Below are 27,977 nucleotides of genomic sequence, written 5' to 3'. Positions count from 1 at the left end.
AAAATTAAACCCTTTCTCCGCCGGCACGGGCGCGGGGCAGTGTCACCGTGTCACCCTCAGCCCCTGATATCTCCCCTCCCTCCGTCTCTCCCCACAAAAAGCCGCTCCCGGCGGATTTCTGGGCGCTTTCCCCTCCCTGCCGTAACGAACACAAGATGGCGGGCGGGGGCGGCGGTGCCGTTCAAACCCGCGGGCCCGGCCCCTCCCGTCCCAGCCTGCCCCGCGCTTTTCTAACGAATTTCGGTTCGAGTTCGCTGTTTCGGCGCCATTTTCGAGTGTGGAAGCGGCCGAGCTTCTACAGCAGCTGGAGCCGCCCGCGCTGCCGCCGCCTCGCCGGGGCAGGGAGCCGCCGGGACGAGCAGGTACGAGCTCGGCGGGAGAAAGCGATGGTGGCTCGCCTCCGGGCGGTGGGGTTGGGGGGGCTTCGCGGCGGAGGAGGTGCCCTCAGGGGGCTGCCCCGGGCATGGGGTGCTGAGGGGGTGGTGCTGATGGGGAGAAAAGAGATGCTGGGAGTGTTGAGGGGGAGAAAAGGACTTTTGAGGGGAAGGTGCTAATGAGGAGACAGGGGGTGTTGAAGGGAAGGTGCCGAGCGGAAAGGCTGGAGGTGTTGAGGGGAGACAGAGGGTGCTGAGAGGGGAGATAGGGGGTGGTGAGGGGGAAGGTGAAGGTTGCCGAGGGGATGGCGGGTTCTGCCCCGCGCCTTCTTTTCCCACTTCCCTCCTCGCCCGGAGGGAGCAAAAGCGGCGACAGCGCGTCTCCCCGGGCTGTCCCTCCGAGGGCTCCAGGCACGGCGGGTCCGTCCCGGCTGCTGTCGGCACAGGGTTTGAGGAGGGGTCACAGAGGGGCTGTGCAGCCCAAGGTTCCCGCTGTGCCCTTAGGGACCTCCGGGGACCGCGGCTCCGAGATCCGCGGAGGACGGGGAAGTTCAGGGACGCGTTTGGGTAGAAGAGAGACCCGATTTTAATCTGCTTAGAGCAGGGACCTTCCTAGCCCCGGCTCTGCCTGCTGCTTTGATGGTTGAAGGATGGGAGAAAAATGCCAAGAAAGCTCTTAGCGATTGGCCATTCACTTAAAAGAGTTGGACTCGATGGTCCCTTCCAACTCGGAATATTCTGGGATTCTGTGACTTGGAAAGAGCGTGACATGGGTGCAGTCGGGCTCCTTAGGCTTTAAAAAAGCCCCAGATTTGTCACTGACAGGGCTCGTCGCTATCAGATTTAAGCGGCTGTTAATAAGGAAGCTTTTCTGTCCGTCTCTGGCTCCTTTTTCGCCATCCCCGTAAGGAAAACGGCGCTTGGCAGGAGAGATGCTTGCACCAAACACCTTCGAGCTGGCTCGGGGGAGGGGCTGGGCACGAATTTGTTAAATTTGTTAGAGACTATGTGGCAACTGATTTATCCCGCTATGAAAGCTGAGGTCAAGTAGTTCGGCTTGTTCATTCTGGTGAAGTATCCGAGGGGGGGAAGGGTTGGGAAGGTAAATAGGTCTATATTGCACAATTCTGTTGGAGTGGAGCAGTTTGGAAAAAAAAATAATAAATAAATGTGCTTTGAGAGGCTGTAATTGTCTGAGACAGCCATTGCGGAACACTTCTGAACGGGGGCATAGACTCAAATTGCCTGAAAATGAGTTCTGTGTCTCATTTCCCCCCTCCCCCATTGTCCCAAATGAAGGACTCTCATGAGAGTGTGGGTTGGGGGTAGGTCTGAAAACGTCAAATGATTGGCACCAATTGTAAGATGACTTTCTAACCACGTCAGTTTTTTATCTTGTGAGAAGTAAACTTTCTCATGTCTGTTTTTCTGGGAACTCACTTCGCCACTTGCTGCGATTTCAACTCTTTGGGGAGAGTTTCGCTCCTCACTCGTCTTTTCTTCTCATCGGGTGCTTTCTCTCCACCCGTTTGGGGAGCTGTGCTGAAGTGCTAGCTGATGGCATTTGTAATGCTCGTCCTTGCTCAGATCGCTTTAACATCCCAGCTAGATGAAGGTATTTCGTTTTGCTTTCTCTGTGAAATGCTGAATGCTGGCAGGAGGGGTTGTGTTGTATTTTATGAGCAGAGTGTGTTGATTTAGATTATTTAAGAGTCAAGTCTTTGCTATAATTACGCAGGTCTTTTGTTTCTCTATCTGTTTATCAATCTTCTCTAAATACAAATATTTAGCACGGATTATTGAAAGTAAAATGAGTGTCGGGTCGGAAATATAACGAGCTCTTCCAGGAGAGTAGAGACATGTGGCTCCTCGGTTTGTTATTCAATGTGTCTTTAACTCTTTTGCCTCCAGCACCACGGTGGCTTTCAGTGAGCAAAGTCACTGCCCTGAACGTGTCCACACGAGTTGGCAGCAGGTAGATCCATGCTGTTAAAACAGGTTAGGCTCAGCCCCTCGTTTTGGGGAGTGATGTATCTTAAAATATATCATGATGAAGCTAACCTCGATATTTTGTTTCAAATTTGGATTTTTGTCTTCTAAAAATCTCCAGTCTTAAGTTTCTAAATGAGTCAAACATCTGGGCAGAGGTGTAGGTAAATTCCTTGGGGTGTTGTAGCTCAGTGCTGAGATCACGGGGTTTTCTTGTTTGTGTTAGCAAAGGAGATAGAGCCCTTCAGTAGTTTGATTGCTTGGAATGGAAGGGGAGCAGCCAACAGGGACCGTGCCAGGCAAGAGCACCAAAACCTCCACTGCAGCCCATGGAAAGGGCAGGGAGCCCTTGGAGGAATCCTCCAGTGACATGGAAGTGGAAAATGAAGGCACCAGGGAGCCTGGCAAAGAACCTCCCCAAGGTAGGTCTGCTCTGGCTGTGTGGTGCTGATTGAGCCTCCTTAGCAGCAACTTGAATTTTCCAACTCTTCCAAGATGGGATTTGCTCCTTTCCCTTTTACAATGTAATGCTGAAACCCCTGACAAATTTGAATTGCTTTTTAAATGGTCAGAAGGCTTGCAGAGCATTACAGGGTTTGGCCCAGTACAAGTGCAAAAGCAATTTGTAGACTTTCTCCTATTAAAGCCTATTTCGGGGCCCTGATCTGGAACATTGTATTTAAGATTGTGGTACAACAGCAGGATTTTTCAAATTTATAGGCAGCCAATGGTATGGGATTTCTTGGAATGGAATAAATGTCAAGTTTATTTACTTAACTCTTAAAATGATTTGACTTTCTTTTTCATGAAGCAGTGTATTTTCTTGAGTTCCTTCAGTTGAGCTTTCGCAGAAAAAATCTGAAAAACCAGGAGCTGTGTGACTTTTTAGGGAGCTAGATGTGCAGTTCTTAAAGGCAGGTATTTGACAAATAGATGAATACATTGAAATAGGTGGCAGAAACTGCTGCCTGTTGGAAGAAGGAATTGCTGGTGCCTGGGGAAAAGCTGCTCTGCTGATATCCAGGGGGCCAGTTTGTTTTCGTAACAAACTTCCTGTCTTTGCAGAGCAGCCGTGCTGTCATTGCAGCTTTCAGAGCCTCGTGCAGAGATCCCCAAATCTTGTACAGTGACTCTGGAGCACGCCTGAAATGTGGCTTTGCACTTATTAATTACAAAGGCTTTGCCTGCTTCAGATTTGCAGATTTATTGTGATGGTTGGAGCTGTTGGAATTGCAGGGGGCCTGTTAAAGTGTGTTGGAATAAGAATTACATAATGAAAGAACAAACCCAGCGATGGGATATCTTAAGTAGCTCTTAAAAAACATTTTGTTTGTGGAAAGAATTTTAATTCCACTCAGCTCATGCTAATAATTACAGGCCAAAATGTAGCTTTGATTCAGACAGAAGTGATGTTTGCTTTTTCGGTTGAACATTTTAAAAGGTGTCAAATCATCGAGAGCTTACAGTTCTTTTTTTTTTTTTTTTATCTTTCTGCTTATTTGGATGGGTTTTAGCAGCCTCAGATGAGGTGGTGGATAATCGAAGTTTAGAAGAGATTTTGGGTAGCATCCCTCCTCCCCCACTGCCAGCAATGACCAGTGAACCTGGTGCTCCTCGGCTCATGATCACTCACATTGTAAACCAGAACTTCAAATCCTATGCAGGGGAGCAAACTCTGGGACCTTTTCACAAGGTATCTTTCTTTTACCTCAAGTAGTTTTGAACTGAAGGTAAGGCTTCACTGGGTGCTATTATTCCTTCCTGCATTTTCATCTAAGCTGACCTCAAAATAACTGAAAAGATATTTAAAGTTTAGAAATATTTTGATAGTAATATTCTAAATTCAGTAGAGAAAACAGTTAAGTGCAACTTTCCAATGCTGTGCAATTTTAATTTGTCAGCGCAGCTTAGAAAAGCTCACTTTTCTCTTGATTTCGTTTGCTGGAGAACTTTTAGGGCTGTGTTTGAAGAAAGAGAATATTTTTGAGTGCCCACAAGAGACTTACGTGGCTGAGCATGAAACTTTGCTTGTGAAGCCTGCGAAGTGCAATGCTTTGGGTTAACCCAGTTCAGCTGGGAAAGCTGAGCTGAGGTGTAAGGCTTTTATTCACTTTTACCTTTGGCTACAAAAGCTGAGCTCTCAAACACTTGCATGCACGAGGAATAATTGTGTTTTAAATGGGTGATGGACACTGAGCAGGATTTATTTCCCTTTGAATATCACTTTTTTCCCCTTCTCTGTGCAGCGTTTTTCATGCATTATCGGGCCAAATGGCAGTGGCAAATCCAATATCATTGATTCCCTGCTTTTTGTATTTGGCTATCGAGCCCAAAAAATCAGATCCAAAAAACTCTCGGTGCTGATCCATAATTCTGATGAGCACAAGGACATCCAGAGCTGTTCTGTGGAAGTTCACTTCCAAAAGATCACTGACAAGGTATGTATGATTCCGGGCACAACAGGGGAGCCTGGGTTTTTCCTTTAAGGATCTGAAAAACTTTTAATATTTGCTTATTTTAGTTGGAGCTGGGGAAAACTTCATAACATGATTCGTTTACCTTTGGGATATAAACCATCAGTGTTAATTAACTTTAAAAAATCCTCTGTTGAGTAGCGCAGCTCTTAAAATATTAGTAAGGATTCTTTTTTTATTTGCTGCAAGACTAATATGTGGTATATGTCTGTTTTAAAACAGTTTAGAAATTTCTAATAATCATTTTAAGAAGAAGTCGTTTTAGATTTGTAATCTCATTTACCTCAAGTACATAAAACTTATTTCTGCAATTAAAAGAATGAAATAAAAATTTATAAGTCTATGTTTGGACATGTTATATATTCTTAAATGTATAACACAAACGTGTATTAAGAAATAAAACCTATTTAAGCAAAACTTTTCAAACCAACTAGAAATTATTTTAGGTTATCTAAATTTAGAAAAATATATAATTAATCTGAAACTTATTTACACTTTATGTACTGTAAACATGCCTGCAATTTTATAACAGATTTTTCAGCAAAAATTCTGGACCCCACATTTTACTACTACATTTTTTTGAAGCTGATATTTTGTTTGAATGAAATAAAAAGTGTTGGCAAATTTAAAAAATATTTATTTTGCTTGCTGCTTTGTATATTGATAAAAACCTTAGCACTTTTTTGTTGATTTATTACAATTGTGGTACAAAGAATTTATTTCCCTTAATTTAAATTTCTTTTCTGTGCACACATCCAAACTTTTAAATTTAGGGTCAACCAAAAAAGTGGGAAGTGTACACTGAAATTTCAAAAATGGTGGTAATAAAGTGGCAGCATTTCTAGCCTTTTTTTTAGGAACTGTTTGAAAAGACATTTATTTTTTTTCTTTTTATATTTGTAATAACCAGATTCAAAAATTCATCTCTTTAATTTAAAAAAAAGGTTTTTTTTATTTTGTGTTAACATCCAGAAGCTGAGTTTGATTTAAAACCCCTCTGTATGTACCAGAGAGCAATTTGAGAGCTTTTGGGGGTTAATCTGGGCAAGTTTTAACTTCTTAAAGCCTGGCACCAGCTTTATTTTGGCTGCTGCTCTGGAGGTAAATGGAAGCTCTCTTTTGAAGCTGCTGATGTCACATTTGTCACATCTTTAATGTTTGGCTTTTTTATCTTGTGCAGTTTCTCTTTGGAGCTGCTGAGCTGAAAGCAGCTCTGGAGAAGACGAGCTGCAGATGCAGAGAGCTCTGCAGTCCCTCAGGGCTTCCCAGAGTCACAGCCCAGGCTGGGGGACAGCACAGCCCCTGGAACCTTTGGCATTTCAAAGGGAATACATGCAGCATTTTCAAAGCAGTAGCTGATACTAGAGGTGGGAAAGGCATCAGATGAAGGCAATTCAGTTGAAACAATTCAGGGTTATTTTTTGTCCACTTCTCAAAGGATCTTTTTGTTTTGTTTTTCTCTTTTTTTGAGAGATGCAGCTCCCACTTCTACAATTCAGAGTCCATGATAAAACCAGATCATGATAAAACTTATCTACTTAATTGTGAAATAGGAGGTAAATACACAGCTACAGTAATTGTTTCTCTGGCTTTGTGTTTCCTCAAAGCAGGAAGGAGATGATTACGAAGTCATTCCTGACAGCAAATTCTGTGTCTCCAGAACTGCCTATAGAGACAATTCTTCCAACTACTACATCAATGGCAAGAAAAAGACATTCAGAGATGTTGGGATGCTTCTCCGAAGCCATGGAATTGATCTGGATCATAACAGGTTCTTAATTTTACAGGTTGGTGTGTGAATAAAACCGATTTGAAAGTTGTATTTCCAGTTAAAACTCTAAAAAATGCAGGTTTGACATCTTGCCTTGGAGGCCTTGAAGTGCTGTAGCAGCACATCATGGTTTGCATGCTCTGCTCAAGGTGCAAATCATTATTTGCTGCTGTAGAAATTGAAGGCAGAGAAGCAGTTGGGGACCCTGATGTCCCTTTTTCCATGAGGGAATTGTGATCCTGACTGGAGGAGTTGTGCTCGTTCCGCCCTAGCAGCACGTAAATATTGGCGTGTAAAATAAACCTTCAACCCCAATATTATTGTGCTGCTTCAGCGTGGCAGAGACTCAGCAGCTGGGGTGTACTTTTAGCTAAATGGTGTCAATAGGAGTTTAAATTTTAATTGTTTAATTGTTTCATCTACTGTTGTCTGCAGCTCTCCTATGGCATGGTTTTACTGAGAAGGGAGTGTGGAAAAATGAACTGTGCATAAAAAAGTGCAAGAAAAATCGCCTGAATTGTGTTTGTTGTTTACACTTGTTTAACAGCTCCAGAAACAGCAGGTTTATAACCAATTCAGCCTCTGCTTTTAACAGCAGTTTTAACACAACCCATACTGTAAAAATAATCACAATTTGTCAATATAATATCGTTTATATTCACATTTGACCTTCAAATTCTGACACTTGCTTCTGTTTGCTGTTTTAAAGACAGACTGAAGGGGAAAACATTTATTTTTTTCTAGCTTTTAAATAATGAGAATTTTGCTACATGCCAATTGAAATGTAAATTGATTTACAAGTATTTAAATATTAATTCCATTAAATAACTATTTCAGCCATTACTTGTAATTCCTAACAAGTCCCAAATCTACTCTGGAGAATCATAGCCTAGAAATCAGTGATCAGTGGGAGCTTCCCAAGGCCTGAAATGTTTTAATAGAGTTTATTTTAGGCCTGTTTCTGTCAAAGGAGCTTCCAGTTCCCCTCTGAAAAGACCCAAAATATATATAAAAACGTGTAGCTGGGTGGCTGTGCTTGCTTCACTTCCTCCAGGCTTTCTGTGCGGTCCTTTTTTACAGCTACACCCACAAAAAGAGGATATCTCTGTTTGCAGGTCTCCATGCCAATTAATTATTTCCTCCCAGCACTTTATTCCTGTGTTTTCTGATTCAAGATGGAGCGGGAAGCACCTCCAAGAAAACAACTTGGAGTAAATACACCCTTTTTTCCATACAGTTGTTCTCAAATCTCATTTTGCCAAAATTTCCAGAAGGAAGAAATGTAAAGTGAAAGATGAAGCAGGGTGGAAATGCTGGGGGCAGAGATACCCAAAGTTCAGTGTTGGAGAACACTGGGAGCAGGGGAAGGGAACATTTGGAATTATTTATTAATTGATTTTGTATTTTTTGCCCCCAAATGGGATTTGTTTTCTTCTCCCACAAATTGTTTCAATGAGGAGAGCACCCCTTTTTTCCTAAAAGCTGCAGTTTCAGGCTTTCCACCCTACAAAGGGAAATAAGGCGAAGTAGTGCCAATATTAAGGCACAAACCAGTGTTTTCCCACCATAATTTTTTTCTTTCATCCCACCAGGCTTTGTCTCAGAAACTGCACTGGGATTTTCTGGTTTTTTTAGCCCTTCTGACTGAGAGCAGGGCCTTTCTCTTTGCCTTTTTAAAGTGAAATCCACTGACCTGACAGTCCAAAGCTGAGTATTTCCACTTGGGAAATGCAGCAATATTTTCCACAGAATGACAGCAGAACTTCAACCCCCAAATCCTAAAATTTATAGCTAGAAGCAAATAAGACCATCTAAGGCTGTGGATTGTTATCACAAAGATTGCCTTTTTTTCTCCCTAATGTTTTCCAAATTATTTAAAATTGAAGGGATAAATAACAGGTTTATTTGGCTTTTTCTCTTTTTTTTTTTAAATAGCAAAACTAAGAGTTTAATTAAACTAAGTTTAACCAAGTATTTCTCATTCAAAATAAGTAGTAAGTCTCTGATTTTTCACTATATCAATAGGGTGTGGTTGAAATATTTCATTTTGGATAAAAATATTAATTAAGGATTATCAAATGCTGGTTTGGGTGGGTGATGGAATTCACTGTTAGTACTAAAGAAAATGTTGTAGGGGAACATGTCCTACATGTAGTAACAACACCTTTAGAGCTTTGATTTTATCTTGCTAACATAACTACCATTACTCGATGGAAAATATTTGCTTTTTAGAAGACTGCTTAAGGTTTTTTTGCTTTCTTTTTCCCCCTTTCGCCCCCTATTTTGCAATGTTTTTCTGCTGATTTTGGTGCTTTTTTAGGGTAAAATTTGAGAGCTGAGTTTTGACTGAGGTATTTCTGCTGATGCCAAACTGAAAATATTAAAAGCAAACTGCTGACTTCTGTGAATACCATTACAAAAGAACACCTGTGGAAAAACAGAAAATGTGAGAGTAATTGAGTAGTTCTAGAAAAATTACAAATTCTGTGCCTGAACTTGCAAATTGAAATAAATCTGATTTCAGAATTCTTCTGGATCCAATGGGATGTTGCCAGCACAGAACAGGAGTTTGTCACTTCTGTGATCCTTAACTCGCAACACTCCATACTGCACATTTTTAGTAAATTGCCCTGTGCTTTCAGTACTTCAGGAATAAACAACTATTTTGCATTACTATAATAATTAATATTTAAAATTATTATAAATTTGATGCATTTTTAATGAGCTTGCCAGAACCTGAAACTGCAACAGGAAAAAGTGCATCTTGTCACTTAAAAAAGAGTGTTTGGTGGAAAATCTGGCACCTTGCTGCTGCTTTTCTGTCTTCCACACCTACTGCTCCCATTCCAGGAACTTGTAGAGGTGTAAAGAACAACAAATAAAATTATTTAGCTTTCACTGAAAGCCTTGGAACCCTGCTCTGCCCAGGCTGACAAACTCAGAGTAAGTATTTGTGCTGTTCTCTGTAGTGACTCCTGTGAAAGGTTAAAAAACCTCAGCCTCTTCCTCCTGCCTGGTTTCCTCTAAGGAATGATGAAAGAAATGGGAGCATTTGAGGGAATGTCAGGTTTGGAAGTGCAGGGGGGAATATTTGGGAGCAGAGGCTATGGCCACCTCTGGGATGGGCAAGGTAAGAGGAGCAGGGTCACCAGAAAAGGTGGGAAGGCAAAGTGGAGCTCCCCAGGTAACCCCCAGCCAGCCCCTTTGCACGTAAATATTGCAGAATTCATTCTGTATTCACAGCAGCAAACTTCTGAGTTGATTTTAATTTATTTCAGAATCCTACAAACAAATTGAAACTGCTTTAAGTCAATTTTGTACTAATTACTGTGGTATTTCACTTGTATATATGTTTGATAGACTTAATTAAAATACTCTCCTGTAATCATAAGCAGGTATAAACAACTGCAGAGATTTTATTTGGGTGTATTTTGTAACTGATTGGAGTTCAGTCTTATCCTGTGGCAAGATGAGGTTGCCAGAAAGGAAATTCTGTCAGGTTTTTTACCTGCTCATGTGTGGAAACAACGTGGGAGTCACTTCCAGGGGAGTGGGGAGGAAATGAGGGAGAGATTTTCTTCCCCTTTGAGATAAACCAGAAATTCCCAATTGTTGAGGTCTGTGCTCCTGATGGGACATTGGAGCTGAGGCTATAAATGGGATTATAAATGGGATTATTAAAAAACTCTGCTGCCAGCATTGGAGGTGAAGAGAGGGTTGTTCCTGTAGGAAATGCTGCAGAAAAACATGGAAAAATGGGAAGAGAAAATGAGTGGTAATTGAATGGTTTCTTTAGAACACACCAATGACAAATCAAACATTGCAGGTTGGGTTTGCTAATTCCTGATTTAAATTCCAACGTGACTCTAGATTTGCACTCACTCTGTGCTCTTATGTTAAACACAGCAATGTCCTTAAAACCTCTAGAATTATTTCCAGAATGCAGATTTGTAATTTTGTGCAAACAGCTGAATTTTGTATAAAGGCTCATTCTGAGTTTTTCCTCATCCCTGGGCAGTGGTGACATTGTGGATTTTAATATGTACATTTATTTTTTATTTGACTTTGTTTCCCACTGATCTTACCTGGGAAGGCAGAGCATGAAGTTGAGTTTTTGGTGCTTTTTTCCCTCCTGTGTATTCACTACGTGATAAAATTGAAGGGTAAAAATGAGATAGGACTGCAAGCGTTAAATAATAACAACAATGTCATGGAATAACAGGAAAAAAAAAATCCCAAAACTATCTGTTGTAGCCTACAAGAGCTGTATTACAGCAGGAGAATAATGAGGTTATGGGAATGTTGGCTCTCTCCATACATAGCTTCCAAAATACACGGATGCAGAATTGGAATTCATGGGCAAAGCTTTGTGAGATGGGAGTATGGCTCAAAATAAATTGAAGATACAGAAATGTAGGACTTATTTTTGCCATTCCTTACTGTACTCCTGTTTAAAAAGTGAGAGCTACCCTTGTGGTAAAGTGGGGAAAAAGCCCCAAAGCCAAGTGTGAGCACATAAAAGAAAAATCTAAAAATTGAGATATGGGAGAGAGGGTGAAAACAGAGGAAGTTGCAGGCAGGGAAAGGGAGACACTTGCCTCATTTTGCTGCCTAAAGGCTTTCTTAAGAGCAAAATGCACTTTTGGTGCCTTGTTATCAAGTAATTGATGGCACAAAATGGCCAGGAAATAAAAATGTAGTGAGAAAACAAAATTACACAACATCCAGGCTACTTTTTCTCTAGATTTTACTGCCCCTTGACTTCTGCAGCAGTTCCAAGTTGTGTCATACAGGTGGAACTGGAGCCGAATGAGCAAAAAGCTGAACCTCAGGTGTAGTAACTTCATAGTAGTGCTGCTTCTACTCTGTTTGCAGGAGTTGGGGTAAAGAACTAAAGGAAAAACAGGAATTAGTACTGGATTTTCTCTTTTAAGTCCCTAGAAAAACAGGTTTATAATAAACATTCCAGCTGTTTTAATGTGGTTTTCCTTCAAGCAAACCTGGTGTCCTTGTGTCCTTCTGGCTTTGCTCCTCATGATGCTGAGGCGTTTTCAGCTCCTGTAGAAGCTCTTGCAAAATCTGTTCATGCTCCTTCAGTGTTGGAGAGAATTGAAATGTTGCTGTGCTCTGGAAAACAGATTAAAATATAACATGGCCTTTTAAGAGAAGTTTGCCCTGTGCTGGGTCACTTTTGTCTCATATTCCATGTTAAAAATTAAGAAAATAATTGAAATTGGGTTGTAATTTGCATTGATTAAGATGAGGTTTTGTCATTTGGACAAAAAAATAGCAGGTTTTGGCTCTGGCTGCTCTAATCCTCTGCAAAAGTGTGAGTTAAGGTGGCTTTTATAACTACAAACACTGCTTACATTTAATTTGTAGTACTGCATTTGTAGTACTATTTCATCACAAATATCCCTGCATCTTGTGATGCTTCATAAATTAAATGATATCCTGATCACTGCATTCGGATATCACTTAAACCCATTTCATTTATGTAATGCCATATAGTTGCAAACTAATTTATGTAATCACTCTAGTAAGCAAATTGAATGTACATATTGAAGTAAAATTATTGGAATTGAGCTGTAAAAGGTGGTGTGATTGGATTACAGTAAAGTTTGCTGAGGCTCAAAGATTTTGGTCTCAATAAGAAAACTTCATTTATGGGGGTTTAAAAAGCCTCAAAACTTTGTATATTATAAAAATATGCTGCTACTACAGTGAAACTACTAAAATATTGTTCTGAATTTTAAAAAATTGTCTTAATACCAAATATTCTTAAAAATACTAAGTATCATAGTGACAGTTGTCATGCATGAAATTTTCTGGTGGTTTAATGGGATTTTGAAACGAAATTACCTGGTTTGACTGGTCCCCAGCCCAGGGAAGGTTTTTCTTATCTATAATTTTGCATTTTCTACAGAGTCTTTTCTCTAAAGCCGTTTTTCCTGAGCACAACTGTGATTTTCACTTCAGTCAGATGTCACATTACTCCATGTTTGAGTAGTGGTGAAGAGCTCCCCTAAAAAAAACCCTCCAAAACCTAAACCACCACGACTGCACCACAAAATTCCCCTCAGAAACCACCCAGACTCCCCATAGCTCCTCCCCAGAGCACAGTGCACTCCCGGCTACTGCATTCCAAGCTGTCCCAAGGTTCTCAGCACTGGATTCTAAAGCTGAGCTTAAGACAGCAGCAATTAAGTGACGATCCAAAATCCTGGGAAACTGTTTTTATGTCCTTGGTGCTTGTATTTATTCTGTGGGACATTAACAAAGAGCTCTGGGAATGCTGTAGTGACAGTTTAGACAAAACTCAGGGTGCTCGAGGTGCTGCCTTCCCAAAGCAGTTCTTGGCTGTGAGGGTGGGATGGATGGGGCTGGGATGGAATTCCCAGAGAAGCTGTGGCTGCCCCATCCTGGGAAGTGTCCAAGGCCAGGTTTGATGGGGCTTGGAGCACCCTGGGACAGTGCAAGGTCCCCTTTAAGGTCCCTTGCAACCCAAAATATGTTGTTTGCTGTTCATGAAGAGTTCTCAGGTTGCTGTCAGTAATTTTTCAATGCCAGAGACTTTTTGCCATCCCTGCCTCTTTCACACCAGAATTTTGGGATGGAATATGGTGGCTGTATCCTGAAACTCCCTCATTCCTGTTAAGCACCATGTGCAGGGCACAAATGCCCCACACCCCCAGTTACACCACTGGAGGCTGGGCCATGTCCCTGCTGGGATTAGCACTTCGTGCCATTCACACTCCATAGCTCTGGAAAACAAGACCCACTCCCAAAGGGCAAGGAAGGTTCTGGAACACAGTGCAATAAATGGGAGTTACTGCTATAAGATCTTGTTTCTAGACCAGTGTAAGAGTTGCAGAAAAAGCCTCATGAGTAAGTCAGACCTTCCCTTTATCAAGCAGTTTGATAACCTTGTTTAAAATTCCAGTCCTTTTGTGTCAGGAAACACTGGATAAAGTCAGGTTAGAGCTGTTCTAAGCTGCTCAGCTGTGTTTTTCTGCTTTTAGAGAACAGGGGTTGTGGGCAAGTTCAGAATTTTAGACCAGTGATGGAACCTGCTGCTGGTGTTGCCAGTCCTGAAACTGCTTCTAAAGCTTTTCTTCTTTACTTAGGTACAATAGAAATTTAAATTCTTAAATTGAGGAAGTATCTTAAACATCCCAGCTGTGAATTATTCAGCTGTGCAGAGTTGAACAGGTTCCAAATTGCTGGAATTTATTCCTCATGCTTTTCGCTAGAGGAGCCACATCCAGCTGAGAAGGGCTCTTCCCTTATTTTACAGCCTGGTGTCAAACCAGGTTTGTCCTGATTTGCCCCAGGGCTCAGCTGATTGCTTGGAAATGTTTCCCCAGATGGTTGTGTTGTAGGATTCCCAGTGCTTGTTCCCTGATAACTACCCTGAGGAATTCTGTGGGAACTGGTACTGGGATGTGTGTGCATGGTACACCTCGAACTCGTGCTATACCTGCATCCCTATGGATCCACATGGATGTGGAAGGCTTCATGCTGCAGAAGCTGAAATTTGGTTTTTAATTCCATTTAGAGCTCTTGCACTGAGTGTAGAATCTTCCCAAAGGGCTTGGTGGGTGTGGAAACATGGAATCACAGGATGGTTTGGGTGGGAAGGGACCTTAAATTGCATCCAATTCCACCCCCTGCCATGGGCAGGGACACCTTCCACTATCCCACTGTCTCAGGCTGCTCCCAGCCCCAGTGTCCAGCCTGGCCTTGGGCACTGCCAGGGATCCAGGGGCAGCCACAGCTGCTCTGGGCACCCTGTGCCAGGGCCTGCCCACCCTCCCAGGGAACAATTCCTTCCCAATATCCCATCCAGCCCTGCCCTCTGCCAGTGGGAAGCTGTTCCTTGTGTCCTGGCACTCCATCCCTTGTAAACAGTCTCTTTCCATCTTTCCTGTAGCTCCTTCAGGCACTGGAAGGTCACAGTTCAGTCACCCTGGAGCTTCTCCAGGACAGATCTGAGGCTGTTTTTTCCAGGAATTTTTTCCTTTGTGTGGGGGGTTTGGTTCCTTGTTGGCATTGCCCATGGCTGAGTGTTGACATCCATTTTGATTGTCTGAGCACAGCCTGCATTTCCTTTTTATTTTACACATTGCTCCCTCTCCTGAATCCCTGAGCCAGCGGGAGACAACTGAGGGGAGGAATTGGAGATTTCCAGGGGTTCTGGTGGGAGCCTTGGCAAAGGTAGGGGTGCCAGCTCTGAGAAGCTGCCCGAGCTCGTTCCCCTCATTGCTCAACAAATGTCTGCCTGCCCTGCCTTGGTTTCACTTTCAGAACATCAGGGGATTTCAAAATACAGAAAGAGCAAGGATGTTTGGGGGTTTCAAATTCATAATTCAAATAATGGGTCAGGTAGTGAGCACTGGTAAATAATTAGGAAACACTTAAAATTGAGTTTTAACAATGCAGAGTTGTAAAATCTGTTTGCTCTGTTAATCATTGTCAAGAAGAGCAGGTACAAGCTTTTCACTCTCCTTTATCAATTAAAACAGCTGGAAACCTTTTTATTTCTTAAAACTGGGGTGGACTAAACAGATTTCTTTATTATCTTAATAAATGGGATAAATATTAAATAATACTTTGTACTCTTACAATTTAATTACTAATTCCTAAATATTTTTATTTTTACCCTCAACAAGAAAATAATGTAAATATTCACCTTAGTGAGCTACAGAGAAACCCCACAACTGCACCATCATCTTTCTTAGACATGGTTAATTGTATTTAGCCAAATAATAAAAAATTGATTCATTCCTTGCTTGTCCATAATTCCCATTTTTCCCTGTTAAATCCAGGGTAGGTTTGTGATTTACAACACTGACCATGAGGGGTGTAAACCCAGTGTAGAAACTTCTCAGTCCTGATCAGCATTGAGTTAAACCTTTCCTGTGATTGTTTTTCCATGGACGTAAACAGAGGAAATGCTTTAATGCAAGAAGGAAAAAGACTTCTGACAATCCCAGAGGATTTTAGGAGGTTGCACAGTTTCCTCCCCCATGGGCTGACAGGCAGTTTTGGGGAGAGAAACCACACTTCTGTGGTGAGGGAGCAAATGGGTAATTGGGATTTTATATAATCTAGCAGCAGTTATTCACAAACTGATTGTTTGGCTTTTTGAGATGTGCAAGAAATAAAAGGAGGAGTTGGGTTGGGGTTTTTTGTGTTGTCAGACCTGCAACAGTAACACAAACTGTCCTTGTCTCTGCCTCTGTTTAATGCTTTCTAAATCTTATTTTTAAAAATCTAATTATTTTTAATATCACCTATATCGCTTAAAATTAATGCTGTACATAAAGGGAAATTACACAAAATAACCCTCATACCTAAAGAGTCCTTTTCTTTCTCCACCAAGGAAGCCTCAATTAAACGAATTACAATTCCAGTTCATCCATCAGCCAGGATTTTATGGACTTTCTGTTTCTGAAGAGACCCTTCAGGGACTTAGAGGGCTTGCTTTATTCTCATCTTCTTTTTTTAGGTTGGGGAAACACATTTTGAATCTTTAGAGAATGAAGGAATGGTCAGACCTGAAGGGTGGCTCCAGGAGAGTTGTCACCACCTTGGAGGAAATTCCCTTTGATTCTGATCTTTGTTTTCCCAAATAAATGTGAAGGTTGGACTTGATCGTGGAGGTCTTTTCCAACCTTAATGATTGTGTGATGTTCCAGTTTGAATAGGTTTGATTGCTGCCTTATTTTATTCTTTTTTTTTTATAATGTCTCGTACTCATTCCATAGATTTTTTTTTTCCAGAATACTTTCCCCACCCCAGAAAAAAACCCCTATTAAGAACAGAACCACCCAACTTTTGTTTCCCAAGGGGGAGGTGGAGCAGATTTCCATGATGAAGCCCAAAGGGCAGACGGAGCACGATGAAGGGATGCTGGAATATCTGGAGGATTTGATTGGATCTGCACGGCTCAAGGAGCCCATCCAGACCCTGTGCCGCAGAGTGGAGCTCCTCAACGAGCGCAGGGGGGAGAAGGTGAGGCTGCACCTCCTGGGGCATCCTAAACAAATCCAGGATTGTTCACACACAGCTCTCTGAGGAGAATTTAAACTACCCAGAATTACTGCTGCACAGCTTGCTTTTGTAACGTTTGATTGATGCATTAAGTGCTAAAAGGACTAAAAAAAGCTCTAAATAAAATCAAAGTTCTTTTTCCTTGGTGTGTCCTAGGTAAATCCTGTGGCAGACTCGTTTTAAAGAGAAACAAAAGACCTGCAGTTGTAGGAATTAAATTAAAAGGGGTCAGTTGTAGGAATTAAATTTAATATGGCCAGTCAGAAGGTTGAGATAGAGAAAATCACCATAAAATTGCCTTGCAGAGGTAATTCCTGATCACCGTTTTCCAGAGGACTCGTGTCCTACAAAGGGTTGGGATTTTCTCCTCACGGTTTCCTCCTGTAGTGCTGGCCCTGCCTCAGCTCTGCCCCTCTGTTTTCTCCAGTTAAATCGAGTTAAAATGGTGGAGAAAGAAAAAGAAGCCTTGGAAGAGGACAAGAATAAAGCCATTGAGTTCCTTTGCTTGGAAAACAAAATATTTAAGGAAAAGAATAAGATCTGTCAGTATTATATGTAAGTAATTCTCAGGGTTTGGGTTGGCTTTAATGTGGTGGGGGTGCTGTTAAACTTTGCCTCAGCATCTCGAATTAGAAATATTTTGCCTTTCTTAACTTGAAATTATTGTTACCTTTTGATACCTTACATAATCCTGTTGTTACACTGAAGATTGGAAATAGAGATTCATTATGAAGATGGCGAAAAGTGAGGGTTTATTCTTGGTTTATTTCCTAGCCATGACCTGAAGAAACGAATAAATGACCTGGAAATGCAGAAAGAGAAAATTAGTGAAGAAACTAAAAGTATTAATGAGAAAAGCAGTAATCTTGCCGAGGAAACAAAAACCAAGAAAAAAGCTTTGAAAGAACTTGAGAAGTGAGTACTTCAGGGATGTGTGGTGCTGTTTTACATGGTTCCCACCAAAAATTTAAATTATCTGATAGTAGAGTCACTTCTGGTACATCTAAATATACAAAAATGCATTTAAATTAATGCACAAAAATAAATTAAAGCAAATATTCACGTTGGTTTGATTTGGTTCTGGGTAAGATTCTCAATTACAATAAGAAAATGTCTGATCTTTCCTAATGCATTTTAAATATTTCTTCATATTGACTGTACAAAAAAATAATTGGGAGATGATTTTTAGATTTGCAACCCTAGTCCTTAGGGGCATGGATTTGGAATTTTTTTCTGGTTTTCTCATGAATCATTTCTGCATAAATTGTGTTTCTTTAAAATTGCTTTGCCCGGGTGCTGATCCCAAATCCAGCTGCAATATTGACCTGCTCATCCTCAGGGAATTACTGGGGAGAGATGGGAATTATCAATTCTGTCAAGAAAAAAATGAAAATTTCTGAAAAGATGTTTGATATTGCTTGGGTAGTTGATCTTTTTTTGATGGACCATCATTTTTCCAGGGAAAATACTGTGCATATTGTAAATATTGGATGTTGTTCATCACAAAAACTGCGTGATATTGGTTTAAACTCTTTATGTTGACTTATTGAGCCAAGCTCCACTGGCATTATTTTTATACTGTATGAAATCATTCTTTTTTTCTTTTTCCCTTCAGGAAATTCAATAAAATCACAAAGTTCATAGAGGAAAATAAAGAAAAATTCACTCAGTTGGATTTGCAAGATGTGAAAGTGAGGGAGAATCTCAAACATGCCAAGAGCAAGGCTAAAAAACTGGAGAAGCAGCTTCAAAAGGACAAGGAAAAGGTAGTGGGATGGATCAGCTGGATTGGCTTGGAAGAGTGCAGTTATTTGTGGGAGAAAATGCAAAGGGCACCAATTGCAACAAAGAAGGTGGAAAAATGGGGTTTAAATTGTTTTAATCAGATGTTTTAAGTCATTAAATCAGCCTGAGATTTTGTTTGCAAAATAATCACTGCAGTGATGACTCCATTAATGGAGTTAATTCATGGATCTGTGTCATGCATTTAGTCATTGCCAGCTGTTGTGATGTCTTTGGATCGAGGGGGGGACTTAGGGATTCAGGAATTCTGTTGTCCCAGTGGGAGAGGAAGTTCAAAGTCCTTTCCTGGTGCAGGTGGAGGAGCTGAAGAACGTCCCCTCCACGAGTGCCAAAGCCATTGAGGACGCCACGGCCAAGAGGGAGCTGCTGGCAAAGGCCAAGGAGAAGGAGGAGGCCAAGCTCAGGCAGGTCCTGGCCAGCCTGCAGGAGGAGACCAAGGGAATTCAGAAGGAAAAAGAGGTTTGGACAGGCAGGAATTACCCACCTGCTGTAGTAACTTCACTCTTCTGAAGGAAACCAGCACCAGACACTTCTAAAATGCCATTTAGTGACAATTCCCCTGTTCCTTGTGGCAGTTCAGAGGAGCCTCAGTGGGAAATCAATGTTAAATTAATAATTACAGCTAAATCCGTCTTGGCTGCTTTTAGAATGTTCAAGCATCATCCTGTAGCTCGTTCATAGATTTATTTTAAATAATACACTCTCATGTTCTCCCATCGAAACATTGAAGCTAGTATGTTGCTTAAATAAATAAAGATATCCTGGAATGGTCTGTTCCCAGCCTTTCCCACAGCTCTGATGTGTCTGTGAGTTAATGGAGAACTCCTTTAACACTTGGTGGTTGTTGGTTGCTGCTGTTCAGCCCCTGAACACCTGGAGGGTGGAAATTTATCCTGTAAATTTGCAGGGTTATTTTCTGGCCTTGAAAACGTGGATTCTCCATTTGAGCTGTAGTGTAGCTCCATGTGTAGGGCTCCTCCCACCTTTGAGAAAATGACACAAAGCTTGTATGGAAATGCTCTGTGATAACTCCTTGAAGCTCTTAAAATGAAGAAAAGCCTTGTTTAATTCCCATCCATTCATGTTCATTAATGAAGGAACACTGGTTCTCCCAGAGAACAGAAGTGTTTCCTTCTGCCAGGGCTGTAAAAGCACATCCCATTTTCTCTTTCCCCTTTGCCCAGCCGATGGGCTGAGCTGTACCCTGGGATTTTTTGCAGGGCAAGGAGAAGGAGCTGATGGAGTTCAGCAAGGAGGTGACCGAGGCCCGCTCCAGCATGGAAATAGCGCAGTCGGAGCTGGAGCTGTACCTGAGCAGGTACAACTCTGCTCTGGCTCGGCTCAGCCAGGCACAGGAGGCCCTGGACAGCACCTCAAGCATCCTGAAGGAAAGGAAAGCTTCCATCAGAGACATCTCTGCAAAATTACCCCAGGCTGAGCAGCAGCTCAAGGAGGTGAGACTTGACTTTCCCATTTCATTTTGAGTCACACACAAATCAAAGGCTCACTCTTTAGCAATAATTGTGGTGAAAATAAACCATAACCCATCTCCTCTAAAAGAATATTGAAAAGCTGTTTTCTGATACTCAGTTTGCTGGTGAAGCAAATATTTGATTTTAAACTTACTTTGTTAAGCCAATGTTGACTTAAATTAAATCCTACATATCCTTGCAAGGGAATAGATTGAATTTCACACTGAGGCATGGCTGGATTCCTGAGCCTTCTGCAGCGTGCTGAGGCCCTGGCACAGGGTGCCCAGAGCAGCTGGGGCTGCCCCTGGATCCCTGGCAGTGTCCAAGGCCAGGCTGGACATTGGGGCTTGGAGCAGCCTGGGACGGTGGAAAGTGCCCCTGCCCATGGCAGGGATGGCACCGGCAGAGCTTTAATGTCCCTCCCAACCCAAACCAGTCTGGGATTCTTTGAATTTCATTTCTTGCTCCTCAATCATTCCCCAAAGAACAAAGCCATGCATTGAAGACCCCCTGAATCGAGTAGTTTTTGGGAGGCTGAGCCAATGTCTTTCTTTGAACCCCCAGAAAGAGAATGCCCTGGAGAAGCTGGAAAGAGAAGAATCTGGGACCAAGGATCTCGTGCGAAACCTGCGCCGAAAAGTAGAAGAAGCCAAAAGTTCTTTAGCACAAAGTCGCAGTCGAGGAAAAGTGCTCGAGGCTCTGCTCCAGCAGAAGAAATGTGGGAATATTCCTGGGCTCTATGGAAGACTGGTAAATTTTAGAAGGCTGTCACACTTTTAGTGTTAAACTTTAGAGGAGCTCAGTGGTGTTCCTGTGCTGAAGTGTGGGATGCCTCACTTCCCTGGCAGTAGGAGTTTAGAGAGGAGAGCTGTAAATCCTGTGGACTTGCTGTAAAAGAAAACATTTTTCAGTTCTTTCCAAGCAATGTTGGTTTAAAGTTCTGAAAATTCAGACCTGAGTTTTTCACTCCTGTTGCACGTCAGCGTAAATGTAAAAGTGCTGGTTTTGTATTCTGCAATCTTTTGTCCAAGGAGAATTATCTCTGCTTCAGAAAAATTAGTTTATTCAGTGTGTGGAGATCTTAAAAAGTGCATGCATGGGTTTATTGGGAAAGGACAGAACTCCAAGAGCAGCTCAGGTGCCAACTAATCAGTGTTTCCACCTCATCCCTCAATCCTCAGGGAGACCTGGGAGCCATCGATGACAAGTACGACGTGGCCATTTCCTCGTCGTGTGGAGCCTTGGACCACATTGTTGTGGACACCATTGACACTGCCCAGGCCTGTGTGAACTTCCTGAAGGCAGGAGGCATTGGAGTTGCCACTTTCATAGCCCTGGACAAGGTGAGTCCCACCCTTCGGAAAACAAATTATTTTACTTTTACTTGCAGTCTAATGACATTTCTTTTAAAGCTTTAACATCCTATAGAATAATGGAGTGACCTCAGCTTTTATCCTAAAGATTCGTTTCTTTCTTTCCTTTGTGGCTGTAGATGGCTGTGTGGGAAAACAAAATGCAGAAAATCTCAACTCCTGAGAACACCCCGCGGCTCTTTGACCTGGTGAAGGTGGAGGACGCCAAGGTTCGCCTGGCGTTTTACTTTGCTCTCAGGGACACTCTGGTGGCCAAAAACCTGGAAGAAGCCACCAGGATAGCATTCCAAAAGGAGAAAAGATGGCGAGTGGTAACCCTGCAAGGACAAATCATCGAGGTGTCAGGTACTGCAGCACCACCTGGAGCTCCACTGGAAGCACTTAGTGGATGATATTGCAGCCCAAGGAGTTCTCTGACCTCTTTTCATCCCTTTTTCTGTAGGAACCATGACTGGTGGCGGGAGAAAAGTCATGAAAGGCAGAATGGGCTCCTCAGTTGTGGTTGATATCTCGGAAGAAGAGGTTAGTACGTAATGGAAATGGAATTCCAGCAGAATTCCTTCGTTTGGACAGTTCTTACACACATGTGCCTTTCAAAGCAGCGTGAGCAGGAGCAATCTGGGATGGAAGAGAATTAACAAGGGGTTCCAAATCCAAATTCCCAATGTTAGCAGAGGTTATAATGCTCTGAAGTGCATCAGGGATAAAAGGGTTGTCCTGGGCAGGGGCTGCCCAGGGAGGTTTGGAGTCCCCATCCCTGGAAGTGCCCAAGGAAGGCCTGGAGGTGGCTCTTGGTGCTCTGGGCTGGGGACAAGGTGGGCATTGGGCACAGCTTGGACTCTGATCCTGGAGGGCTTTTCCAGCCTCAGGGATTCTGGGATTCAGTTTGTTCACAGCCCAGCCCATTATTTAATTTAGTCTCACAGTGATAGCTTGGACATCATTTTGGCATATCAGGGGACCGTTTGCTTTTCCTTCTGAATTCCATTTAGCTTTTAATCTGGAGCTGCTCCTCTTGTTTCTCACTGGCAGAGCTGACGTTCCCAGCACTCAAACTCCCCAAGCTGAAGTTTTTACTGCACTCTCCCCTGTGTTTTAAGAGCTGTTGAGCACAGGGATGAGCCCTGGTTTGGTTTTGTCGTGGTGACACCAGTAAATAATGCTCTCATTCTGTGTAGATCAGCAAAATGGAGTCCCAGCTGCAGAGGGATTCCAAAAGAGCCATGCAGTGTGAGGAGGAGAAAGCCCAGCTTGAAGAAGCCATAAGGAAACTGCAGCAGGACATTCGGGAAATGAGTAACACCTCGGAGAAATTCACAGCTAGTATCCAGGTGAGAATTCCTGAGCACTTCCCAGCCTCAGCCCCACACAGGCCTGGCTGGTGTCAAGGAGCTTTCCAAGGACAAGATTCCAGCCCAGTTTTGTGTTCTCTGCAGGGTTTTTCTGAACAAGAAATGTATCTCAGAAACCAAATCAAGGAACTCGAAGCCAATGTCGCTGCTGCTGCTCCAGACAAAACCAAACAGAGGGAGTTGGAAAAAGTCCTTGATGGTTATAAAAAAGGTGCATTTTGTGGAGAGGGGATCAGAGAGTAAAACTGTAGTAATGCTTCTTTACTAATAGAGGGAGGAATGGGTTTGGGTTTGGGCTTCAGTTCCATGTCTTGGTTTGGGACCTCATTTTCCTAAGAGGGATAAAAGAAACAAACATTGCTGACCAGTTCTTAAAATTTAACTTTTGAGCATCTTCCAATTAATTAAAAGCAAAGAATGAGCTCAGAATAGCTCCTACTGCACCACCTCATGTATTTAAGTACTCTGTGTACATTAACTAATCCATGCTGAGTGCTTTTTACAGCAGGAGAGCTTTGGTAGAGCAGTGGCAGAAAGAAGTTGGGTGTATTTTTTGTCACAGTTTACTCATCATTTGCCACAGCATAGAGAATATGTGCACTTCTCAATAGAGGAATAGAGCAGAGCTTAATCTGGAATCACTTCCATCACTTTACCCCTTCAACCTTGATGTCCATGAGCAGTCCCAGGCCGGCACAGTGCCCGTAACTCCCCTTTCCCATGGACAGATTACGAGCGCGTGGCTGAGAAAGCCGCGAAGATGGAAGAGGAGGTGAAACGACTGCACAAGCTCATCATGGACACCAACAACCAGAAACTGAAGGCACAGCAGGACAAAATTGATAAGATTGACAAGGAAATGGATGAATGTTCCTCAGCCATCACCAAGGCCCAGGTGGCAGCCAGGACTGCAGACAGGTACAGCACAGGGAGCTCCAGGCTGGAGCTGCACTTACTCAGTGTCTCAGCAGGGAAAGGGAACTCAAATTTTGTAGTTTCTAATAGTTTAAAAGTCACATTTAATCAGCATTTCTCTATTATTTCCCTGAACTATTTGTCTAATATTGCCTAAACTTCAATATTCAGAATAAAGTCCAAAATAGCACTGGATTGGATGTGCTGGAGCACTTCAAATCTGAAGGGATTGATTTTATTAGGAGGGCTGTCAGGAAATAAAATGGGGTCTATTTTTTATGGGAGCTCACCAATCCATAGAGATTCCAAACTCTGCAAGAACAAATTAAGTCATTTAGTGAGGTCTGGCTACTGGGGAAGACAACTTTGTTTTCCTTGGATACCTCTGGAGCGTGGGAGTTGGTGCCTAAACAAGCACTTCCTCCTTGTTGTCAGTGAGACTGTGCTCCTGGATTATTTTCTGTCCCATTTGCCTCGTGTGAGGTACACAAAGATCCCTGTCCCTGGGCAGGAACCTGAAGAAATCCGAGGAGGCTCTGCAGCGCACGGAGAAGGAGCTGGAAGAAAACGAGATGGAAATGAAAAAGTTGACAGCAGAGCTGACAACGCTGGAGGACAAAGCCAGCGAGGTGATGAACGAGCGCAGGCAGGCTGAGGTGAGTCCTGGGGACCACTCTGGGCTCCAGGGAAATCAGGGAGAGGAGTTAAACCCTCCTTGGATCCCACTGATAGCCCCTTCTCTCTGCAGAGCAACCAGGCCACAGCAATGGTGTATTTTCATGTTTTTACACTCACCTGGAAATTTATCCTGGCTCAGTTTAGGAAAAAACTTACGCCAGGTTTCCCCAAAGAAATTGCTGGGTTTAAAATTAGTTGCTTAACCATAAAATTTTTCCAGTTATGTGGGATTTTAGTTTCCCATCTAGATTTCTGTGAGAGAGGGAAAACCAGGACGGCTGAAATTCTTCCAAATAAATCTGAGATTTGATGTCTTTCTCTAATTAGCTAAAAATGAGTGTAGGACCTGTTTGATCCAGATCTGGGATGAAAGTACAAACTGCAGCATTTTCTCAGTCATTCCAGAATTCAGGGATCAGTTATAAATCCGAGAATATTTCTTTGTTTCCATTAATAGCTGTGAGTAAATTAAGTGAAAACAGACTTATCACCCAAAAAAGGGGCAACATTTTTGTAAGTGATTGATTAATGCCCTTTTCTGGGGCATTTTCCATTTTTCTCTTCAGGAAGCTTTGCCAGCAGTGCAGGAGGAGCAGAAAAATTTACTCCAGGAGATGAAAACTATTCAGGATGCTGAACATACGCTTCAAAGTGAAGCTCTGAGCATCAAGCTGAAAATGGAACAAATTGACAGCCACATTTCCACCCACCAGGCAAAGGTTAAATACTGGCAAAAAGAGGTAGGAAATGGTTTAGTTCCTAAAACTTAAATCAGGGGATTGTGGAATGGTTTGGGTTGGGAGGGACCTTAAAGCTCCTTCAGTTCCACCCTCAGGGACACCTTCCACTATCCCAGGCTGCTCCAAGCCCTGTCCTGGCCTTGGACACTTTCAGGGATCCAGGGGCAGCCACAGCTTCTCTGTGGATCTCATTAGCATCCCCTTAGAAAACAGAGAATTTGGGAGAAAATTCCTCTTCAGATCACAGCTTATTGGTGTTTATGCAGGAACAGGATGATAGGATAAAGGGCTATTTATTGTCTTTTTCACATCCTATTTTAAAGGCAGTTGTGGGAAGAATCCTGGAGTGTTTGGAGATGGGAAACTTCACTGTACTAACCCAGAAAAACTCATTTTAGAAACAGCTCCACGTGATTAAAGCTTTCCACCACGTGGGTTTTGCATTGCAGATCTCCAAGTTATCCCTGCACCCCATAGAGGGCGAAGCCCCCGAGGAGCTGCAGGCGCTGAGCGAGGAGGAGCTGCAGGCGCTGCAGGAGCCCGATGTGCTCAGCAAGAGAATCGCGCTGCTGGAGGCGCAGCGCCACGAGCTCCGCCCCAACCTGGGCGCCATCGCCGAGTACAGGAAGAAGGTAAAGCTCCAGGGCCCTAGAATCCCTGAGGGGGAGGGATCCCAGCCTGGGCATTCCAGGAGAAGGGGGCCCGTTCCTCCTCCTTCCTTTGGAAGCTGCAGTGGAAGCCTGGAATTGACCTGTTCCTGTTGTTACCAGCTCGTCCTTAGCCAAGGGTGGAAGTTGTTTCTAGGAGCTCCCGTGTGCCTTTTGCCTTCCACACCGTCGGTGTCAGGTGACAACGACTTTCTGGGATCTTGAAGTCTTTTCCAACCTAAATTCTGTGATTCTCCTGGGAATGTGTATTTAATAGAGTCGAGTCTTCACAGCTGAGACAGATGCACAATACCAGATTTTTTTCTCTCCTCACTCCAGTAACAGTGAACCATTCAACAGATGAAACATTTTTTATTTTAACACAAGTTTGTTTGGGGTTTTTTTCCCTCAACAGTGGAGATAGGAAAAGAGAGGTAATTTGGGGTTTTTGTTTGAGGGCTGTTGGCCAAGCTGGGGAAAAGGAATGTTCAAATGGTAGGAAGAGTGGTTTAAACTCTAAATTGAGGAGGCAGCTGCATCTAAGTGCCCTTGGGTCTGGTTGTTTTCCCCTGCAGGAAGAGCTGTACCTGAAGCATGTGGGAGAACTGGATGACATCACCACCGAGAGGGACAAATTCAGACAGGCCTTTGAAAAGCTCAGGAAACAGAGGCTGAATGAGTTCATGGCAGGATTTAATGTCATCACCAACAAGCTGAAGGAGAACTACCAGATGCTCACGCTGGGAGGGGATGCTGAGCTGGAGCTTGTGGACAGTCTGGATCCCTTCTCAGAGGGAATCATGTTCAGGTTTCCAAAATACTTAATATTCTATTAATTTTTAATCATCATAGTCCTTCTTTCAACCTGTTTTTAAAGTAAATGTTCATTGATCATCAGTGAACCAAGACAGGCTCAGTGTGGGCAAATAGTGACAGAAACCACAACTTTTTAGCTCTCAAATTCATTTCTTTCTCCTGGAGAAATCAGGAACTAAAGCAGTTGGAAAGCTCTGAACTCATTTCCCAGCACTTCTTATTTCCCAGGTCTCTTCATTCTGCCTGGGGAATGATGGCAGTGTTCTGTCATAAATGCTCCCAGGAGGAAATTCATTAACTGGGAGTTCAGCTGGGAAAGGCAGTGAGCAGTGGGGGTGAGGTGCTGCAGGAACAGCCCCGTGTTACCCCAGGCCAAGCTCAGGCAAAGATCAGAATTCCTGACACACCCACGCTTGCTTTGTTCCAGTGTCCGGCCTCCCAAGAAAAGCTGGAAGAAGATCTTCAACCTGTCAGGAGGAGAGAAGACCCTGAGCTCCCTGGCCCTGGTGTTTGCCCTTCACCACTACAAACCCACCCCGCTGTATTTCATGGACGAGATCGACGCCGCCCTCGACTTCAAGAACGTCTCCATCGTAGCATTTTACATCTATGTAAGTTCCTCAGGGCTTCATCTTCCTGAGATGTCCCTGCTCCTCCAGAAGGGACAAAGTGGCCTCACAATTACAGCCAGATTTAAAATCTGGGATGCTGGAGTTTTACTGCTTCCTCTTGAGAACTTGCCCCAAAACCATCAGCTACTGTCAGAATACACAGTTAGCTGTTACTGACGTCTGCATGATTTCCCAAGGTTCCTTGGATTCATACTTCCACGTCATTCCCATCAGTGTCTTTGATCTATAGCTTAATTAGGTTTTTTTTCATGCCTTTACAACTTCTGCCCTCACCATATTTAAGCAAAGCAAACCCCTTACATGGCTCCAGACCAGACTGGTAATTAAACATTGAACATTCAGTATTATTAACTTAGTTTATTGTAGTAATGTAACTTACTATTTCTGGTTTTGGAAATGGGTGGCAAAGATCAGGAGCAGCTACTTCAGATTAGGGAAACACTTGAAAGTTCCCTGCCTGCAGCTGTAGTTTTAAACTTGGCTTTGTGTGCCACGCCAGGACAGAGAGTTTTTGGGAATGCTGGGCACTAACATAAATCACTTCTGTTTCAGGAACAAACCAAAAATGCCCAGTTCATCATCATCTCCCTGCGGAACAACATGTTTGAGATTGCAGACAGATTAATTGGGATCTATAAAACCCAGAACACCACCAAAAGTGTGGCCACCAACCCCAAAATCCTGGCTGTGAAAGGACTGGAGGAACTTGGCATGGCTGGGTGCAGCGTAGCCCAAAAATAGGGAGGAAGCAACTTCCAGCCCTGTGGCTGCTTTTTTGTCTGATCTTATTTTGTATTTTAGACTTTGTTTTGTTTTGTAAATTTTGATTAAACTTTGTAAAAATTTGATCTTGTTAATATAAAGCCAGCCTCAACAAATTCCACT

The 27,977-nt window shown here is 42.9% G+C and overlaps 1 protein-coding gene across 5 annotated transcripts; it reads left to right on the top strand.

The window, feature by feature from the left end:
• The first annotated feature begins 246 nt into the window (after positions 1 to 246).
• SMC4 (structural maintenance of chromosomes 4) lies at positions 247 to 27,977 on the top strand. 5 transcript variants are annotated; one of them, XM_032118889.1, is made up of 24 exons: positions 247 to 362; positions 2,595 to 2,785; positions 3,878 to 4,056; positions 4,610 to 4,801; positions 6,448 to 6,624; positions 16,461 to 16,625; positions 17,092 to 17,219; positions 17,439 to 17,579; positions 18,280 to 18,430; positions 18,762 to 18,926; positions 19,688 to 19,921; positions 20,504 to 20,689; positions 21,121 to 21,282; positions 21,432 to 21,657; positions 21,755 to 21,834; positions 22,491 to 22,643; positions 22,749 to 22,875; positions 23,393 to 23,582; positions 24,091 to 24,235; positions 24,824 to 24,997; positions 25,447 to 25,629; positions 26,220 to 26,452; positions 26,888 to 27,071; positions 27,645 to 27,977. In XM_032118889.1, the coding sequence occupies exons 2-24, from the start codon at positions 2,629 to 2,631 to the stop codon at positions 27,831 to 27,833; spliced, it is 3,921 nt and encodes a 1,306-aa protein (XP_031974780.1). In that variant the 5' UTR covers positions 247 to 362; positions 2,595 to 2,628; the 3' UTR covers positions 27,834 to 27,977. The 5 variants fall into 5 exon arrangements, with proteins under 5 accessions (XP_031974780.1, XP_031974781.1, XP_031974777.1 ...); XM_032118890.1 differs by having other exon boundaries at positions 2,590 to 2,785; positions 3,881 to 4,056; XM_032118886.1 differs by having other exon boundaries at positions 2,590 to 2,785.

Source organism: Corvus moneduloides, chromosome 10 (assembly GCF_009650955.1).
Source record: "Corvus moneduloides isolate bCorMon1 chromosome 10, bCorMon1.pri, whole genome shotgun sequence".
Lineage (NCBI taxonomy): Eukaryota > Metazoa > Chordata > Aves > Passeriformes > Corvidae > Corvus > Corvus moneduloides.
This window is presented reverse-complemented; position numbering and strand designations above follow the sequence as displayed.

Bases quoted from the DNA above. Each gene is read 5' to 3' on its own strand.
- SMC4 (XM_032118889.1), top strand. From the start codon at position 2,629: ATGGAAGGGGAGCAGCCAACAGGGACCGTGCCAGGCAAGAGCACCAAA. The intron at 21,835-22,490 runs GTTAGTACGTAA...CATTCTGTGTAG, and splicing joins TTGATATCTCGGAAGAAGAG to ATCAGCAAAATGGAGTCCCA. The intron at 26,453-26,887 runs GTTTCCAAAATA...GCTTTGTTCCAG, and splicing joins TCAGAGGGAATCATGTTCAG to TGTCCGGCCTCCCAAGAAAA.